The sequence below is a fragment of the Excalfactoria chinensis genome, chromosome 6 (genome assembly GCF_039878825.1).
Source record: "Excalfactoria chinensis isolate bCotChi1 chromosome 6, bCotChi1.hap2, whole genome shotgun sequence".
In the NCBI taxonomy this organism is placed as follows: Eukaryota; Metazoa; Chordata; class Aves; order Galliformes; family Phasianidae; genus Excalfactoria; species Excalfactoria chinensis.
Window position 1 is genome coordinate 33,274,171 of NC_092830.1, and position 20,407 is coordinate 33,294,577.

The 20,407-nt window shown below is 41.6% G+C and overlaps 2 protein-coding genes across 2 annotated transcripts in view; one reads left to right on the forward strand and one right to left on the reverse strand.

The window, feature by feature from the left end:
- The window catches only part of TIAL1 (TIA1 cytotoxic granule associated RNA binding protein like 1), a 264,354-nt gene extending 250,527 nt beyond the window's left edge, over positions 1-13,827 (reverse strand). The window contains exon 1 of the mRNA XM_072340428.1: positions 13,824-13,827. The gene's annotated coding sequence lies outside the window, so the exon portion shown is untranslated. The remainder of the gene's footprint in view (positions 1-13,823) is intronic.
- The window catches only part of PLPP4 (phospholipid phosphatase 4), a 43,702-nt gene continuing 31,649 nt past the window's right edge, over positions 8,355-20,407 (forward strand). Inside the window, exon 1 of the mRNA XM_072340431.1 lies at positions 8,355-8,645. Coding sequence (XP_072196532.1) covers positions 8,590-8,645 — 56 coding nt within the window. The 5' untranslated portion in view covers positions 8,355-8,589. The remainder of the gene's footprint in view (positions 8,646-20,407) is intronic.

Sequence of the window (20,407 nt, forward strand, 5' to 3'; positions counted from 1 at the left end):
ATTCTGATACCCCACTTCCAGTGCAGTTGAACCATTTTTTCCCTTTAGAACAAATTAGAGCACCAAACGTGTCAAGCCTTCTTCTAAAAGCCTTGGAAACTTAAACAGAAAGCCTGTTATATCTGTGGGCTGAATTGCTAACAAAGATGCTCTGTGCTGTTTGGTTTGCAGAGATGAAACAATCAGAGCACTATTAGGTCCTTTCCTAAAGCATCGTAACAAGTAACTGATAATTGCCACTCTTGTACAGCACCAGTTGTGATAAATACACAGAACTAATAGCAGTGAATATGGAATTCTGTAGGAATCCCACAATTTCATTTAGTCTTAATTGATATAAATAGTAATTCATGCTTGAATCCACAATGGGATCCTTTTGTGACTATTTGCTCAGGAGAAACAGATCTTTCTACCAAAACCAGTTCTACAGTACAATGTTTACATACAGCAGTATTGTATAGCTTAATGTTAAAGCTTTCTCTCTCCCATCATGTGGTATAAGCGCAAATTCTTTAAAACTGGTTGATTAAAATCTGTCTGCAGTTGTAGAAAATCAAATATGTAAGAACCGATTTAGCTCCGGTTTGCTCAATTATCGTAACTTACAAATCCATACATAAAATTTCATAGTATGCTTTAAAAAGCAAATAAATCTTTCAGATTTGCCTTAGGCTTTCCTAGGAAAAAAAAATTGCACAGGAACAGAACTGCTGATTTCTGATTCTAAGAGGAAACACATGTGAATGAGGAAATGAATGCTAAACATTGACTGTGAACCTAGAGCGGCCAGCATCCACCTTGCTGCAGCCTGGGATGGCACGTAGCACAGGGATAGCTAGCATTATTTTATGCCATCTTTATCAACCACTGTTAGCATTTTCAACTTACGCACAACAGTCACTCTCTGGCTCACCTTGGCCAATGCAATTTGATTTGCCACATTGCACAGTTGTTGATGTCTAGGACTATAGGTTTATTCTGTTGATGGTGCTTACTTTCCCTGCTAGGGAACATTGATCAGACTGGCTTGGAACAAAGACTGCTTTGTGTTGTGAGCTAGGATTCACCCATTGTGTTTAATTAATAAGCAGTCTTTGTTTTGAACACAATCAGATCCTTAGCCTACTCGAGCTGCAGAGCTGCTGATTTTGTTGAATGCAGATACTATAGAAGAGTAAGCAAAAGTAATAAAACACTGAGGCTGTCAAAGTGCTCCTCAGGTAAAAATAAGCCCTGGGGTCTCTCAGCCTGCTTTGCAGGAAATCATAAAACTGTTACTACATTTTTTAGGCATCTAAATAGTAATATTCCTTGACACCTGCCCTGTCCTTCATCTTCTTGTGTACTGGTAAAATACATCCTCTGCTGTAAGCTAGATTTGATACTAGTTAAAGCACACATCTTCATGTAACAGAAATATAATTCATGTAAGATGGGCCAAATTTCAATGAGTAGAAGAATTATGATTAAGTGAATGTTATGAAGGATGAAATCCAGGGTTCAAGCTGGGAAAATCTAGGGCAAGCTTTTCCCCCCTCAGTCACAATGTGTAGCATTAAGCATTCAGTTCTAATTGCAGTTTATCTTCAGCAGCACTTGTGGAAATTGATATTAAATTAACCCTCCTTTGACCAGTGGTGTGAGCCTGACGGAACAACATCAGGATTAGGTATGGAAATAAGAACATCCCTACTACTTCTGCAGTTATTGATGACACAGCTCAACACTCAATAAGGTAAGACCTGAATGCAAGGACAAAGGAAATTGCTCCTTTCTCTGCAATGTGACTGAATGTATCAGATCTCAAAAGATCACAGAATTTAAAGAAGAATGAAGTCCCTGCTGATTGTTCCTACTCTCTGGTTTAGGAATTGCTTTTGCACTAGATCACAGCTACAATTTAGAAACTGGTATCATTACCAGTTGCTCTACTGGTAGAGAAAATCCTGTTTCTCTACATATCACCGATGTGACCAGAGGTTGAGGAAGCCCCCAGAATGGCAGTAAGCTACAATTCCTGCCAGAACATCCTGATATGTTGTTTTTGGAGCCCTCTAGCAGCACTGCAATGAGCACAAGCTGTGAGCTTGCAGTGTTCTCCCTGTGCTGGGAATGGAGGTCCCTGTGCATTAGAGTGTGCTGATAACACCTCTGATTCCTAAGGCTGTGCAACAAATGGCATGGTTAAAGGCCAATTTAGCCTGAAGCTTGAAGCTCTACTAATACTCTCTCAACCCATTTTGCTGTTCCTGAGGCTACTTCCAATAGAATTTGGATAGTACAAAATCCTACTCCAAGGAGTTTCAATATTCTGGCTTCTTTACTGCAGAAAACCCAGATGAAATGGCCAATAATTTCACATAGTCCCAGGGAAACATTAGCAAACGGTCCTTTATTTCTACTGAGGACTAAACCACAAGGCTACATGCAAAATTTGATATATTTGTTTTTCAACCTCTTTCCAGTCCAAGAAGTGGCCATTTTAACATGTTTTGTGCTACTTGTGTTATTTGTTCTTTTGGTTGTGAGATCATACCAAGAGAGTGCCTGGATGGAAATCAATGATGAATGGTGTTCCTATGTGCTCTTCAGTGGCACTGACAGTGGGATTGAGTGCACACTCAGCAGGTTTGTGGATGACACCAAGTTGTGTGGTGCAGTTGATACACCTGAGGGTTGTGATGCCATTCAGAGAGACACAGGCTGGGCAGTGGGCTCAGGGGAATCTCATGAGGTTCAACAAATCCAAGTGCAATATCTTGCACCTGAGTCATGGCAACCCGTGCTATCAGTACAAGCTGGGGGATGTAAAGATGGAGCACAGGATCTGGAGGTACTGGTGGCTGGTAAACTAGACATGAGCCAGCAATGTGTCCTCACAGCCCAGAAAACCAACCATATCCTGGGCTGCATCAAAAGAAGCGTAGCCAGGAGGTTGAAGGAGGTGATCGTGTCCCTCTGCTCTGCACTGGTGAGACCTCTTCTGGAGTACTGCATCCAAATGTGGAGTTGTCATTGCAGGAGAGACACAGACATGTTGGAGTGCATCCAGGAGAAGGTCACAAAAATGATCCAGTGCTTCCCTACAAGGACAGGCTGAGAGCTGGGGTTGTGCATCATGGGGAAGAGAAGGCTCTGGAGAGACCTGAGAACAGCCTTTCAGTATCTAAGGGGAGGCTTTAAGGAGGAAAGGAACAGACTCTTTAGCAAGGTATGCTGTGATGAGGGGTTTCAAACTAAAAAAGGAAATGTTTAGACTGGATATAAGAAAGAAGTTTTTTACAATAAATGTGGTGGGGCACTGGAACAGGTTGTGTGTAGATGCTCCATCCCTGAAGACATTCAAGGTTAGGCTGAACCAGGCTGTGAGCAACTTGATCCAGCTGTAAGTATCCCTGTTCATTGCAGGGGAGCTGGGCTGGATGACCTTTAAGTATTCCTTTCCAAATGAAAAGATTCTATGATTCTTCTTTTCCCTCTTACATTTAATTGTTCTGTTTTGTTGTGTTCACTTTTGAGTCTAGAGGTATTTGAACATGACTATGGCATCTGTTGACAAGTTTCTACAACATTTGGAAGCTAAAAAAAATACATAACTGTTTCACTGAAGTCACTAAGGCCATTCTTGGCATGAAGTATTACTTGTGATTAAAAACAGCAAATGTCAGCTTTAAGTCACAGTCTCCTATTAAATACAGCACAGGAATACTGTTTAATGTAAATGTTACAGACTTCAATTTACCACAGGTTTATTATGGGAGTATTAATACTTTTACAGTGGTAACCCCTCAACAATGTAAACAGTATATTGAGTACTAAAGCTTCAGTAATTAAAAGGTTGACTGTCTCATAAGTAATACATACATATTTCATGTGTACATAAATGTCATTACTTGGTCTTACCAGATTTCACCTACAAGCTGCTTGATCAGTGCAATAGCGTGCTGACTGCATTTCTGTCTGCCACAGGCAAGCATAGTTCTAAAGGACTCATTTTGAACCAGCAAAGCCAGGGTTCAGGAGACAAAGCCCACTGAAAACAGCTAAGTTGGGTGTGTGGGGCTCACTGCCTTGTTAGGGTGGGTTGCACGGGATGCGGATTTTCCCCATGCCCCTGACCAGGCAAGAGCAGTGCATTCATTGCAGTGTAGTTCTGGACCACGAGATGGCTCCAAGCACATACATTCAAGCCTAATAAATTCTCAGATGATGTACTTGACACAGTTTTGTTAAATGGCAGCTACAGAAATGTGCTCATACTTCAGTGTTTAGAAGAACTGTTTAATTAGGCACAATTGTAAGCCAATGGTAGGCACTTGTATAGTAACTAAACAGAAACGTTACCGATTTGCTTTTATAAATGTTTAAATACGATATCCAGTGCAATTAAAATGAGCACAACTACATCGTGCTGTCTGAAATTTATGATTCCTCTGAGCTTTGTTCTCTGAAGTTTATTTTGACCATCAGAATAGCAACTTAGGAAAGAAATAGTTGGCAGCGTATTTGGCAGAGCAGACAAGCCCACTGATTCGGGGAGCTTCCAGCTGCCATCTGTGCAGGCATGTGCTGAACAAATAGGACTTTCAACAGATTCTTGATTCTGGTTGTCTTAACTTCACTATGGCTCCAGAGCTACGTGAATGCAAAATGTACAACCTAGGTGAGTTAAATAGATCAAACTCTCCAAAGACCAGCGGTGGTATCAAGGTTTCTATCTCCTCTCCTTGAGAGGTGGTGGTGGTTGTTCTAGAAGTAGAACAAAGCCTGTCTGTTCATTGACATACTGGTTTCTGAACCCTTGGCACCTTAAGACACTTGTCCCATATTAAGGAAAGACTGCTGCTTAGCCCTAGATTATCACATGCTGGAGGCATAACTCTTACTTTCTGAAAGTACATGTATTGCCTATTTTCTCGATGGGGCCATCATGAAAGAAAGTTATCTGCTCTCATATACTTCTTTTTATATATAAGGTAATAACAACCAGTGATTTACTGACTTCAGCAGCGAGGTATTTACTCCATAAAAAGAACTCAGTAAAGTTATAAATAGTAAGAGGGTGTTTAGTCCATAAACAGTACAATTGGTTCAGGCATTCAAGAGAAAAATTATGTTATATCTTAAAATTTTAGGTTTGGCTTTCCTTTCTGGGTAATCTTTAAGATCTATACCAGAATCTCATTAGCAATAACTGTAGATGTGCATAAAGGGACGGCCGCTTTCCCCTGCTGAGTAACATGGTCCTGATGTGGCTGTGTAGACCTGACCCATCAGTACAGTACAAACTGGTCACATAACGTTGCCCTAGGCCACCAACTGAGGCATTCTGTAGATGTGCTTTTTTACCACAGAGATGAATACAAATAAATAAATAAATAAATAAGTAGGCCAGTTGCTTCCAGAATAAGCCCTCGTAATTAAGAAATGACTTATGCAGATTTAAGAGTTTCCCATGAGGTACTCATACATATACATAGAGATTTCTCTCGGAAATAAATGATGTGCTTATACATGTTCCAAATTTCTTATTCTTTTCATTCCTCGTCATTTGTGTTTAGGTAAGAGAAAATAGCAACTGACAGAGAAAAGAAGGCAATGGAATGACTGACTTTTGGGAGAAGTTCAGGGGAAAAAAAGGGGCTCTTGCTCATTTCTTGCACCTGTTTGCATTAATTAAAGTGCTTCACGTTGGTAATTATGTCAGATTTGCAACTTGTCATTTATTAATGACATCTTAATACCCTGATCCAGTGGAAACATGGGCTTTAAACAGGACTTCCACTGGTTAGGCTGCGGTTGAACTTGATGATCTTCAAGGTCTTTTCCAACCTGGGTAATTCTATGATTCTATGATTTTAACCATGACTTCCGAATTCCATTCTTCTATATTTTGATAGGAAAAACGAAGGTAGCTTAAAAAGTAGTAATTTGAATTCTGAAATAGCATCGCTCTTCCCCTTTCATTTTAATAAACAAACAAGTAAATAATGCTGCTATCCCTTCCCCTCCTCAAACCCCCTCCAACCAGCTGCATTCTACAGGATTCAAATGCCTTTCTTCAACTTTTGAAATGCTCCAACTGCTTGTTCATAGACCTGGGCAGCCTGGGAATGCTTGTTTTAACGTAGGTAATACTTGTGTCTGACACAAAACCAAAAACAGATACGTAAACGAATTTGGTCTGACTGCATTTAGGCTGGCCCTGTGATTTTTCTCTGACTAAGCAGGGCCTGTAGCCTCATGAGACTAAAAAAGTCCTGTGACCATCAGCCCATGAGGCTTTATGGACTCAGAAGTGTCTCCAACTGAAAACAAAACAAAACCAACCCATCAAACCCCAGAAAGAATGAGCCAGACAGCATTATTTCAAGCTTGTTTTTCTTTTGTGCTTAAGATCCCAGAGGAGTCGCAAGCTCTCAGGAAACAAAAAACAAAGCCTTACAGTTTCAGTTGTAACCACCACTTTGGGTTTTGTCACGACTCTTTTGCTGCAAGTGTATCATTTCCCACAGCTTTCTGGTTGGGTAAAATTTACCTGCTTTGGTGCAGTCGGTTGTTTTGAGGCTGAATTTAGTGAGAGCTGCAAGGTGTGGCACCAAGGCAGGTGAGATGCAGTTGCACACCATGCTGCAATGAGAGCTGTACCCTCCAGAAACACAGGATGAGCCATGCAGCTGCTTGCACCACTAAACATGTCTCAGTGGACTGCAGGCTGCAGGTGGCTCAGCCTTTCCTGCAAGTGTACAGCTGAGGAAAGGATGAAGCTACTTTCTACTTTCTGCTCCCAAACTGGAGTCAGTACAAACAAAGAATTTAACCCTGAATCATACAATGGCTTGGGTCAGAAGGGACCCCATGGATCATCAAGCTCCAACCCTCCTGCTGCAAGCAGGGCTGCCAGCCTCCACATTTAATACTAACACTGGTGAGCAAAACTCCTGGCAACCTCAGCTAGCCACCTGGAAAGGCTGGATAGCTACTTATGCAGGATTGGGATCAGTGCTCTCTCCTTCACAGTAACAACTAAGACAATGGCACTAAGCTCACCTGCTCTGCCTATGGTAGGGATGGGACAAATAGCAAGCTGAGTTGCTCCCACTGTGATTTGCTGTGAGAATCTGCTGCTGCAGCACAGTGACTCCACACTGCTCCTGCTGCAGGTTGTAGTTTAATGCCACAATGTAGCCTGAACTCTATTCCCTGCCAGTTGTCCCTCTATCTCCTATTTGCTTGAGAACTCAAAACAAGTTTTGCTCAGCAGCCAGATAGAAGCTTAATGTAACTTCAGAAAATAAATCAGAAGTATTTAAGCTTCATAAATCACCACCAGCTAATGCATATTAGAGAATCAGAACGCTGCAACTAGATAGCTGCAGCAGGACAACTTTTGTTTCATTTCTAATTTAGAATTACTGTTATTTATTAGCTCTGCTGATATGACTCTGACAAAGATCAGAGAATGGACTGGGTTGAAAAGGATCACAAGGAATTTCAACCCTCCTGCTATGTGCCTATGTGCAGGGTTGCCGACCACCAGAGCCACATCCAACCTGGCCCTGAATGCCTCCAGGGGGCATCCACAACCTCTTGGTTTCAGGACCAGGTGGCTCAGATCTTGCCATGGCGATGGGACGGAGATATCACAGCAGCCATGGTTGTTTTGCCACCTGTGTTCCATGCCAGCAGTCTGCAGTCCCACATAGCCACTGTTCTGCCTGCTCGTTGAGCTGGACTGGCTCTGGGGACCAACCTACAGTGTAGAGCCTGACCAGGTGAAGCAGAATGCCACCCTGTGTTATTTGCATTAGCAGCAGGCAGTAGGGTTTAAAAGAACATTGATATCTGAACGTGTGGAACTCCAGTTACACAAACCCTGCAGGAAGCGTTCAAACACTGCAAATCCTTTACACAGAGATTATGTAAACATGCCAAGCTCGGTGCCGACATGGGAAGTCTGGGATGGAGCTGCCCGTCGCACAAACTAGCAGCAGTTATTGGGAGCAGCAGCTGCTACCCGCACCCTGCCATTCAGGGGGGTTCATTCAAAGTCACACTACGGCACCTCATGTGAGCCGTACTGTACCCGGGGGGGGTTGAATTTCGCAGCTGGCAAAGAGTTAATTTCTTCCAGCTGAGGCTCGAAGCGGAACACTGCAGTAAGAGAAGCAGTGGCAGCGCTCCCCACGTCTTTTCCAGCCCTCCCAACAGCCCCGGGGCGCTCTCCTTGAGGCGGGGCAGCGATCCCGGGAAATCCCCAGGAACCCCCCCGGCCCCCGCGTGGGGAGACACCGCGTGAGTCACCGGGACCCTCCCCCCGCTCTGCCGCCTGCCTCTATCGCGGCGTCGGCGCTGTCAGCTGGCGGCAGCATCGTTCCTCGCTGCCCGCGCAGCCCGGCCGTGAGGATGGAGGGACGCGGACCGCACCTCGAAGGGCTCCGAGAGGCGGCTACGCTCCCTGGGACCGAAGGGGGAAACTGCCGGACGGCGGCGTGAGGCTGCCGAGCCGCCCCGGGTGCTCCCCCTGCCCCGCGCGGGGAATGAGAGGCGGCTGCGGCGCGGGGCTGCCGGAGTCCGCCGGGACGCACCATGCGGGAGTTGGCGATCGAGATCGGCATAAGGGTGCTGCTCTTCGGGGTCTTCGTGTGAGTAGCGGCCGGGCAGCGGGAGGGGATAACGGCACCATCGGGCATCTCTGGTAGTTCCTCAACTTTCCTACAGGGGAGGGAGGGGGCGAGGGGTCGGCAGCCCCTTAGTGCCTGGAACAGCCGTCAGCCGCCCCGCAGTCGCACTCTCGGGATCCCTGGGCGAGGGGAGATGCTGCTGTTCCCGTGTATAAAGTGAGGGGGAGAGCCGTGTCTGGGGGGGGGGGGGGGGTTAGGGGGTGGCGGTTTGTCCCTGGAGGTGTGGGATCACTTCTAACCCGGGATGATGCGCTGCAGGAGATTTCTGGAGAATAATGTTCCTAACGCTTTGTGGGAGAAGTGTGCAAAAATCAACCAACAAACCCAAACCCTCAGTCCTACTGCTGTTTTTGCTTTGACGATTATAGTTGCAATCGCGTCTCGGCGATGGGAGAGCTCTGGTTGCCCCGGGGCAGCTCCTGTCGTGGAGAGCCGCCGCCTGGAGCTGAGTGAGGCGTACGCGTAGCGGGGCTGAAAAGGCACTGCCGCACAGTGCTACGTGGGAAGGCAAGTCATGACAGTCTGCTCGCTGAAAGAGCAGAAAGCAGTTCCGTGTTATTTTGCTCCCTTCCCTTTCGGAGCTGTACCCGTTTCTTTCTTTCTTTCTTTTTTTTCTCATGGCTCTCCATGCATTGGAGCAATGGGAAGTTCAGTTCTTTATTTAAGCTGGCTCGACGCTGAAAGATGCATATCCCAAATCTTTGTGGTCTCTCTAAAGTATCGTAGAAGCTGGATCAGGTTCTGCTGTTGCCTGTTTGCCTGCCTAGCAGTGGATTCAGATTGTCACAGATGCGTGTGGTAATAGTGGGGCACCTATTAAAGTGTGTTGCTGTCTTACAGCTGTGATGCTGGTGTGCTTTGATCTGACTCCTTTCTGAGTCTCATGGTTAATGAATAACTTGCCCAATTCACTGGTAGTTGAATTTTCCCTCGTTGCTCATTTCTATCTGATTGTCATTTGCATCAGTATATTAACAGTGTGTCTAATCAGTGTCATCCTCTTCCTTCTAGGAAAGGCTTGCTTTCAATAGCTTGAGAGGTACCTTTGATATTTGTTGATTCTCTTTACCTTAAAAATAGTCCTGCTTCTTTCAGCAGAACTCTAATCTAGAATGCATGTGATTACAGGATGAGAGCAGACCTCAGGATCCAGGGCCACACCAGGATCATACCTTTTGCACGTGTAATTCTGCACCATCCAGTATGACATTTATTAATATAGATTATTAAATCATGTCCCGCTGTAATAACACTTTCTTTCTTGTGGTTCCCTTCAGTCCTTGTTTCCCCTCTAAAATATTCTGTATTTTTTGCTGTTCTTTATGCAGTTGTTTTAATATTAACTGAATGGGTGGCTGATGGAAATGCTCTTGGTGGAGTCACCACAGTGCCAAATGGCTGATGCCTGTGGAAGCAACTGTCATGTTTTCTTGTGGCTCAGCTCCTGCCTGCTTGGAATTCTGCAGCATAATTTAGATGTTGTAATAGGTCATTAGGAGCATTAATTGACATCTAACCATTCCCATCAGGGCTGGCATTTAGTTTCACAAGGAACTGCACTTTATTTGTTGGCACTGATTGCAAGAATATAAACTCTAAGTAAACAAAACCAATGGCTTTTATAGTGAAATAATCTTAACATCAAGTACTTCTTCTATTTATTTTTTTTTTTTGCTGTTGAAATTGCTACTGCTATTTGGTATTTCCCTCAGCTTTTCAAAGAGGCACTTATCCTTTGACACCTCCTTGTGTTTGTTGTTTTCTTGTGGCTTTGTAGACAACAAGAGCATGCATTTTTATGGAGTTCTGAGGTCATTGAAATATCTTTTCAAGAACGAACAATTACAGATGAAGTTGGAAGCCTTGGGACTGGAACCCAGGCAACAGCACTGTAAGCTCTGCTGTAGAAACTGTTTCTAGGAATGAAAAGGCTGTGTGGTTCTGTCCTCCCTTGGAAAGGTGTGCCATTAGCATCAGTGAGTTGAGGCCAGGTCTAAGATGCCAACAGTGGCATTGATGATCGTTGACCAGGAATTGGGCTGAAGGGAATTAGTTCATCCTGAGAAGATGTTGATCACTTTGGTCACTGCAAACCAGTGCTGGAATCTGAGCTTTGAGAGAATGGTTCCATAGTTATGGGGTGGTCATGTAAGCTATCTGTGCTTCCCAGATGTCTCTAGTCTCAACCTACTGACTAATATAACTCAAAATGATACACTGGCATATTTTGTACTGTAAAAAGGGAAAGGTGCATGTTATGTGTTATAGCTTTACTTGCTGATAAATTTCTTAAAAATGGAGGTGTCAGAACTTATGCTGATTTCTGAAATTGAATATATTGCCAGTTTGAATGTATTTTACAACAACAACAGCCATATTTTCTATCCTCGAGGCTGGTGACTTTTTTCTTTCCCCAGTAGCTAAGATTACCAACTTTGGTCATGACACTTGAAGGCAGAAAACCCAATACTTCTTCTTTCTGTTCTCTTCTGTCACAAGAATGTGCAGCATTACAAGTTGTGCACGTTTTTTGGTGGTTGTGTATTTGCATGGGTGAGTGCAGCAGGCTTTAATGATAACAACTGACTGTACTACGCACTGTGTTCATAGCAATTGTGAAGTGTTCACTTAGCAGTTAAAGACTGGCTTAGGTACTGAAATTAAGCAGCTCAAGCTTCTGTGCATTAAAAGAGGTCTGTACTGAAGGGCATTTTATCCCTCAGGATTTACTACTGTTGAAGAAGAGATTAGTTACGAGAGATTTATTTGAGGACCTACAGCTGCCTAAGATTCAGAAGTGGAATTCAAAAACAACTGGTTGCAAACAGAAACAGACTTGATGCTCACTTGGCTGGGAGAGTAACTAGATGTACTTTGAGTACCCTCCAGCAAAGTAGCAGCTCTCCAGCCATAAGTCACAAACTGCAGAGAGATCAGCAATATTTCTTTTCCACCCTACAGCTTTTCCTCATTCCTCTAGATGAGCAAATTCATATTTAGTTCCCAAGATACTCAGCCTTGCACCTTTTGACTGAACTGAACTGTTCCTAATGAGCACAGATGGTCTGCTACATACTGGACAAAGAAAAGCCTCGCAGTGTAATTCGACCAGTTATTACTTTATGCAGTTTCACACATTTTCCAGTTAAGCTTTAGTCAATTATGGTTTCATATTTTATGGTTTAGATGGTTATTTGTTCAAAAGTATCTGATATTACATAATTGTATTTTTGAAAGAGAATCACCAGAAATAGGAATGGTCTATTTACTATAACAACTGTTACAAATGCTGTGTTTATAAGGAAGAAAAATGAAAGCAACACAGCAGTTTAAAGAACGATATATGATCTTGCATCCCTGTTTTCTTCATTTTGTACTTATTCCTATGACTTGGAGCACTTTATGATGCCTAACTGATGCTAAACCACATTAAATGTCATCAGTTTTTCTGTTCCATGCAGATGGTGATGTTGTTGCTTATTGAATGTCTAACAAAAGCGAATTGTTTTGACTGACTTGTTTTTATTAAGGCGGCTGAAGAAAATATTTGTGAGCCAGCACAAGGAGTGATATCCTTAAAATGATATTCATCTTCTCTAAAAATAAGGAATACATTGAGTGGTAGCTCTGAGTAAGCCTGAAATTGCCAGTAAGGCTGCTTCTGTTTCAGTGGTTCACTTTTAGTTATCTTCTACAAGGAAAACTTTTTCGGTCATTTCAAGACCACGATGTTGTCTTAATAGGAAGATGAAAGAATTTATGTGTCTTGTGGTGTATTTAGTGCAGTGACTTCTGGTGTCAACAGCATATTGCTTTATGTTTCATGAGCTGTCTAAATGATGAAAAAGTCTTCCAAGGACTGCTTCATCAAACCTCAAGCTATTCAGTGAGTGTGATGTGATTAAAATATAAACGTCATTCAGAGTAATTGGATGTCTTCCCCACACCACAGTTTCATTAATAGTCTCCCTTGGGGCGGAGTGTTTATCTGCAAGCTGATATGTGAATTTACACACATGTGAGTGTACAGTGTTAACTAATGCTGATGTCTTTTGCACGCGTGCTTTGTTCAGACTCTGGCTTAAGGAAATCCAAACTGATACAGTGTATGTTGGATCTCTTCAAAACGTACAGTATTGTGGTTTTAATTGAGTTATGAATGTGTGTGAAATGTTTCAGGCTGGGAGGCACTTTCAAGCAGCTTTTTTTTTGTCATGGGTGGGGATCTGGATAAGATGCCTTCAGAAATGATATTGTGTATTGTCTTGTTAATACTGATAGAAAAATCAATTAGCTGAGGCAGTTCCACACTGCTGCAGTTCTGCCTTCCTGTTTTCCTGCAGTTTGAGTTTTCTATGTTGTATCCATTGAGTTTTGGAGGACAGAGTGAGCTGGTTCCACTGAGCACTTGGAGAGCTGTAGGTAACATAAGCAGAACGGTACTGAGAAGCAAAACACCAGGCTGTGACATCAAGATGTTTCCTCATGTTGACGCAAACTGTACAAAGTCTTGTACCAAGACTGCAAAGGATGCTTCAAGGCTAGGATCTATAGGGGAACATTTCAAAGAGAAACTGGTATTTGGCCACAGGGGCTTGTTAGTCTGTTTGTGTCCTATTTTCTTGACCTTAAGCTTTGCCTTGGTTTAGAACCTGGTTTTTGATCTCAAGTCACTGACTTCTCTGTACCTTGATATCTCTTCTGTGAAGGGAGCATCATACTTTGTCTGACCCTTGGTTCATTTAGATGATAGATTCTCTATTAAAATGCATGTGGACAGTAGCCAGACCCACTGAGCAGTGAATTTTCTTGGAGCCTTTTCAGAGTTAGTTTCACAAATAGTAATGATAATAGGAAATGAGAGTATCCACACGCTTGATTACTGCCTGTTTAAAAATAGGCACTCTATTGTAAACCATAATTGAGATCATGCAAAAATGAGGGTATCAGTAGCCCAGGCTGAGCTCTCCTTCACTGAGTATGGTTAATGCACAGTTAAGGGAGAGACTGGCTTTAAAAAATGACCTTAGCCTCTCTGGTGCCTGTGATCTAAGAGCATATATCAAAGGTTGCACATGGAGCTTCAGAGGCTGCATAGGGAGCTTGAGCAGCAAGCAACAGGCTTGTTCTGTGCTCAGCAGAGTCCGGGATGCCTTTGAAGGCATGAAAGAATTAGAATGCCATGGAGTTTCTCTAACTCAGTGATACACCACAAAGTAACCTGATTTTATTTTTTCCTCTTAAAGCTTCTCTCAGCTTTGTCTCCTTGAGAGGTTACTGTAAAACAAAAGTTCATAAGTACCCGTTGTGCCTCATGTAATACAAAGCACACAATGCAATGGCTGTGTGCCTGTCCTAATATAGATGAAATATCACTAAGCTAACAGAGACAATTGCAGTTTGGTCCTCACAGGACTGAAGCTTCTGTTTGAATTGCTTTCTTATTTTATTTATTGAAGCTAGAGTACTATTCTACTGGCTTTGATTTAACAAAAAAATAAGTTATTCAGGAAAAAGCTGCATCCATAACATGGTGTGTGTTTGTGTGCAGACTTCTGTCTGTTCAAAAGATAAACAAAAATCTACAAAACAATCTCAATACTTTAAGATTGATTATTCCAGTGAGTTTATTTTGTCTGTCTTACCTGAGTTCCATGGAACAAAATGGGATTTAATATCAAGAATTCTAATTTTCCTGTGAATAGGACAGGGTTCACAGTTTTGTCCATAGCTAATCTCTCACAGGAATCCATGCTGAAAAAGGGTCATTCTTAAATGCTGAAGCATCTGCTCCAGACTTCTGAGGAGTAACTGGTGACTGTGTGTCTTCACATTGAATCCTATGTACTCATTGGCTTTGGCACTTCACTCTTAGCTTTAGTTGGGGATATTTTATAGCTAGAATTTTGCTTAACCTGATGTGGTTTCTGGAAGGGAAAGTTGCCTTTAAAAAATGGAATTTTATACTTTGATCTAAGCACAGTCAAGCTGTACTTCCTATGAAAGCCTTTGCTGTAAGAAGTAGAGATGTGTCGCAGTCTCGTTGCTGAGAATGTCCTCGTGCCTGGTCTGGAGTTACCATGCCAAATCTTTGGTCTCCCAGTCTAGTGGTGGCTTTGAAAAGTCAGTGCTCAGAAGCAGTTGGCAGAATTACTGACACTGAGAGAGGATTAAGGACTGGATTTAGTGTATTTCCCGTGTTTTGTTTTTTCTCCTTCCTATAGTGAGTACTCTATTGATACCAAACAGATGTTTTGAGTATAGTACCTGTATTGGCAAGGACAGATGGATGCAAAGAAAGTAAAGACAACACATGCATCCTTTTTAAAGTATTGATTGTGATGGGCAGATGAACATTGGGGATTTACTTCTTGAATAATAAAAGAAAGACTCAGTGCTTCCTGAATGAGAGTAACAGCTTCACACATGATCCAAATGGATTGTCCTCATAGAATAAACAAAACTGTCATCAAGTGTGGCACTTGAAATGAACTTTTCATTATTTCTCATCTTTTTAAGGTATTTTAATTCATTTGTTCCATCTGAATTTGAGATTATTATGTTCAGTCATTACCGTGCAAGAAACTCTGTGACCAATCCATGTGATTCTGAAGAAAACAAGATCAGGAACATTGTGTAGTTGTAAACTAGATTGCTGCAGTCCCTGTGTACTGTATTAGTTTATTTTTCTGCATTACAAATTGTCTTTGGCTTTTTCTACTACTAAATATCTCCCCAGTTAAAATACTGCTGACTTTTAATTAAAATGACACAGAGCTAAAATTGAATAAGTGTGATGTTGGCTGGGTTTATTTGGTGCTGGTGGGGTTTTTCATGGTTATTTTGGTTTGTTTTGAAGCGTAGGTTAGCATAACATGATTTGCAACTGGTGATTTCATAATAAGTAGCTGATTAAGATAACTCACACAAGTAAACTTGAAAGAATCTGGGAGGATTGAGATGATAGGAGGGTATAGAGAACGTTTTTCTTGTGTGGAGGTGGGTGGGGAAATGGTGGAAATAATTGAGCTGTTGAGTCTAGAAGTGACAGTAATTTCCTCCTTTAAGAGGCTGCTGTAGAGACATTATAAAGAGAGCAAACTGCTTTTCACGTCCTTCGGAAACTTAGAGGAAGGAATGAAGCAAGGGAAATATAGGTGGAGTGTGGGAAAGTACGACCCAGTTCTAAGGACGTCTGAGCACTGGGATGGATCGCCTGAGGCATGTGTGGGATCTGCACCACTGGAAATTTTTAAGAGCAAGTTATTCTAAAATACATCAGGAGTCTTCCCTTCCCTTCCCTTCCCTTCCCTTCCCTTCCCTTCCCTTCCCTTCCCTTCCCTTCCCTTCCCTTCCCTTCCCTTCCCTTCCCTTCCCTTCCCTTCCCTTCCCTTCCCTTCCCTTCCCTTCCCTTCCCTTCCCTTCCCTTCCCTTCCCTTCCCTTCCCTTCCCTTCCCTTCCCTTCCCTTCCCTTCCCTTCCCTTCCCTTCCCTTCATTTGAAACTACCTTACTGGAAGGAGATAGACTTGGTGGCCTTGTAGGCTGTCATGAAGTGACTTAGCAGACTGTGACTTGTTCTGCCAGCACGTTGGAGGCATTGAGACATCAAAGCAACATTTCATGTTTGGCTCATGCTGATGGGCAGAGAAAGGAATGGTATTACTAATAGTGAGTTACTTGGAGAATACTTCAGCAGAGATAGAGCAGAAGCTGATGATCCCTTATAGCTGGAGGGCACTGCCACATCAGATACCTTATTCTAAAGACTCTGCACTGATAAGACTGTGAGGAAAATGAAATCATGGATTACATGAAATATTTAACCACGCAATCATGCATTTCAACGTTTTACTGTATTTTGAATAAGATGTTTTACTGCTGACCTCAGAATTGATAAAGAAGGTGTAACTGTCAGCTCAGAAATATGCCAGCTGTGTGGCACCGTATCAAGTATTGTGAAACCTTACAAATTGAAAACAGCATGTCAAACATCATTTGATATAAAGTGTTTTATCTTCATTAGCTGCTCATTTTCCCTAATGGGAGAACAGATCTAAAAGCCTGACTATACTCTCATGGCCAACACAGAAGCCATTAATGATTTTATTCCTCTTGTGTCCAAGGTGCTTTATAGGAGTGTAGCTCTTGGACTGCTCTACAATAGCTCTTGCTATTGGACTTCAGTAATTATCACAAAATACTAAAAGTGATGTTCACATTCCCTGTTTATATATATATTACCACTATATATATATATATATACATATATATATATATATGTATAATCATTATTAATGCTAGTCTCTGGAACATGTAATTATTCACACAAGTGTTTTTGAAGTGAGTGAGTTTACAATAGCTGGATTTAATTTTGATTTTGAATATAGTTAGGCAGGTCTTTTTTTTTTCCCCTCCAACAGTAATGAAGTCGTTGCATAAAACAACTTGAAAGGAAGAAAGGGAACAAAATTATTTGTAAATTCATATTAAATGTAGTGAAGATCTCGGCCCAGCAACTGACTCTTGAATTGTACTGAAGTGTTTCATTTTATAACCTGCAATTTTAAAGGTAAGATTAATGGAATGTGATAGATTCCCAAACAAAAAAAGCTGTTGTGGTTAAAATGATACGTTCCTGCTTGACCAAGAATTGCTATAACATTAAGATAATTGTGTGAGGAACTGCTGAGAGCTGTTTGGCTAAAAAGCATTAAAGGTGATAAGATCAATCATTAAAATGCATGGAAAGCAAAATGTTGACTGTCTGCAGTGTATTTTGTTTCATTATTCAGATACTTGCTTGGGTGATTCTACTCTTCCATTATTTACAACTATGTACCACTGCAGGCTTTGAAACTTCTGCTGGCTTTCTCAGTGTTTGAGCTGCTAAGGGTTTTCTTTTTCTCTTCCCATCTCCCCAGAAACACACACTAACACACGACTTCTGTGAATGAGCTTTTGTAATAGGAAATACTTAATATAAATATTCTACAGAGGGAACAATGGATACCATAAATTGTGTTTCCATTAACAAAAATGATAGATATGCAAAGAAAAGAGTATGCAGTGGTTTGCACTTTGCTGGTGTCTATACTATACTTAGTAGCATTCTGCTGAGCAGGAAGGAAAAGAGGCAAAGATCTTTTTCCATGTTATGTGAAAGAAGATTTAAAAATATAAAACCAGCCTTAATATGCCAGTGTGACTCGTTTTACAGTGCTTTCTTCCTGTTTCAGTATAACCACTTGTCTCTTCTGCTCAAAGCTGCAATGCAGCATGACCAACTATTCCCAGTTTCTTTCACTGTGCTCATTTCCAAATATTCCACTTCTCTAGGGAAGAAATGATGGCAAAAAGGTTGAATCTAAGCTGGTTAAGTATTTTAACTCCCAGATGCCCAACTTCTTCCCCATGCATGGAAGTTTTCCAGACTTAATTTCTTCATTCTGGCAGTAGTGAATCTCAGCTGTGTTTAAGGCTAAATGTGCAGGCAGCACATGAACAAGGAGATTGTAGAGACTGGACGTTCTCACAGCTCAACTGTTTGGCTCTGTTGATGGCTTGTGGTGTTTGGTAATCCTTTCTCTTTCCTTGTAGGTTTAGTGTGCCTGAAGTAATGTCACGAGGGAAATGTCCAGAGGTAGTTGAAATGCTATGGTAGAGAAAACAGTAGAGGTATAATTTAGGTACTAAGGAAATTCACATTAAATTCTTGTACTCCAGGCTATTCTCTTTTCAGTGTTGTGAAAGAATCGCTGGCTCACTATTTAGTATTTTCTAAGAGCATTTACATGTCATTTGTATATCGTCTCATAAACAGCAAGACGCCTGTCATTTAATTCATGTTATTTCTTGAATTTGGGCTAAGCTTGGAAGGGAAAAATTGAGTAGAAGTGGTGGGTCTGGTTTTAATCCACTTCTTTCTTATATTCCATTTGGGTACATGTAGCTCAAGTCATGCTGCAGCATGTCATGCAGACTTGGGCCTAATCTGAGGCACAGCTGGTGAACCTTGAGTAAATACAGCCCCAAATAGCACATCAGAGAAGGGTCCAGTGTCTGGGGTGTCATGCTAGCTGCAAGGAAAACAGAAAGCAGAATGACCATTTGGCTTTGGAAGGGGGTAGCACCCAGGCATACATCTGTTAAATCAGTGGATATATGAAGCAAATCTGGGCACTGTGCTATGCTAGTACGATTAAAGAAGGACGCTGGAAACTCTTTTGTCATCACATCTGGAAAATATGACAGCCATGATTTTATGCATCTATATTTATTATATTAATCTGCAACAGGATTTATTTTAAATCCTTTACTCAAAATGATTTCTCATATCTAGAGGGCTGATGTGGGCATATGTGCTAATTAAACACAACATTGCAATTGCTAATTTAAAATATTCAGAAGTCTTTTTCCATCAGGTGATAGTGACTCATCCAAAGCCAAACCTACCCTGGAGAAAACATCCTCTACTTGCCATTGTTGTTAAATGAAAACTAGATGTAAAATGCTTTTAAAATTATTACTGTTATTTTTTTTTTTCTTATATTTCCTTACACCAAATTTTACTGGATTAATGTCTGCCCACTTTCCTCCTTATTCCTTCAGTTCTGTTCTTATGTGCTTTCTGATGTAATGCTTCTGCTGATTTCTGTTAATTGTGGGCAAGTCTTGCTAGGGCTGTTTTGTCTTTTTAATGAAACAGAGCTTTCAAACAGCAGACATATTGTTTTAGGAATGTTATTAGACTGACACTGTTCTTCATTTGGGATATCTGCAAGAACATTAGGACTGCAAATCATTGTTTGCTAGGAGTAGAATAATAAAGGTAGTTTCTCAGGGGGTAGGAAAAGATCGCCCATTCACTAGACAAGTGCCACAGGAGGAGACATTTGCTAACCTTAATAGCATCTACACTAATCTACAAATTAAGCTGCTAAAATAATCCATATCTTATATCCCATATAAGGTATGCAATGTTTGGAGACACTCAAGGTCAGGCTGGATGTGGCTGTGAGCACCTGATGGAGCTGTGGATTCATTGCAGGGGAGTTGGAACAGATGACCTTTAAAGGTCCCTTCCAGCGCTAAGGATTCTATGTTTCTGTGTTACACTAGCTATATTCACTTTCTGACAATACTCAGTCTTTGTGAATGCTTGCTTACAGAGGGTTTCTGCAACAGATCCTCCCATTTTTGTAGCAACAAAAACTGCCACTGAATTATCTTTTTATGGCATTTCTGCTGCATGTTATCTACCATGTATCCTGCAGAACATTCAAACCCAGTAAAGCTCCATATTAGGATTACAGATTGTTAATCAAAAGTGACAGTTGCATATACTGCATGGCCTTGTATTGGGAAATACAACACAGCTTTTTAGAGCTCAAAAAGGTAGATGTAAAACTTACTTTTTATTGTTAGAGCTGCTTCTTTATCGCTTCTCAGTGCAAGTATAAATTGCTTAAACTGACTCAGCACAGTTACAATATGATGGGTAAAATAACAGGTTTCCATTGAAGTTTATGAAGAACCAATAAAAACATTATTTTTCCCCCCAAATAATAGACTCGTGTATGTAAGCAGCTGTATTTTGATTCTGCACTCCAGCCACAGACCGTCAAGATTCTAATTTTCCTTTAATATGCTCTTCCAGAAGGTAAGAGCAGGTCAGGTAAAATAGGTTCTGATGTGAGCAGACAATGTGCAAAAGCAGCATTTG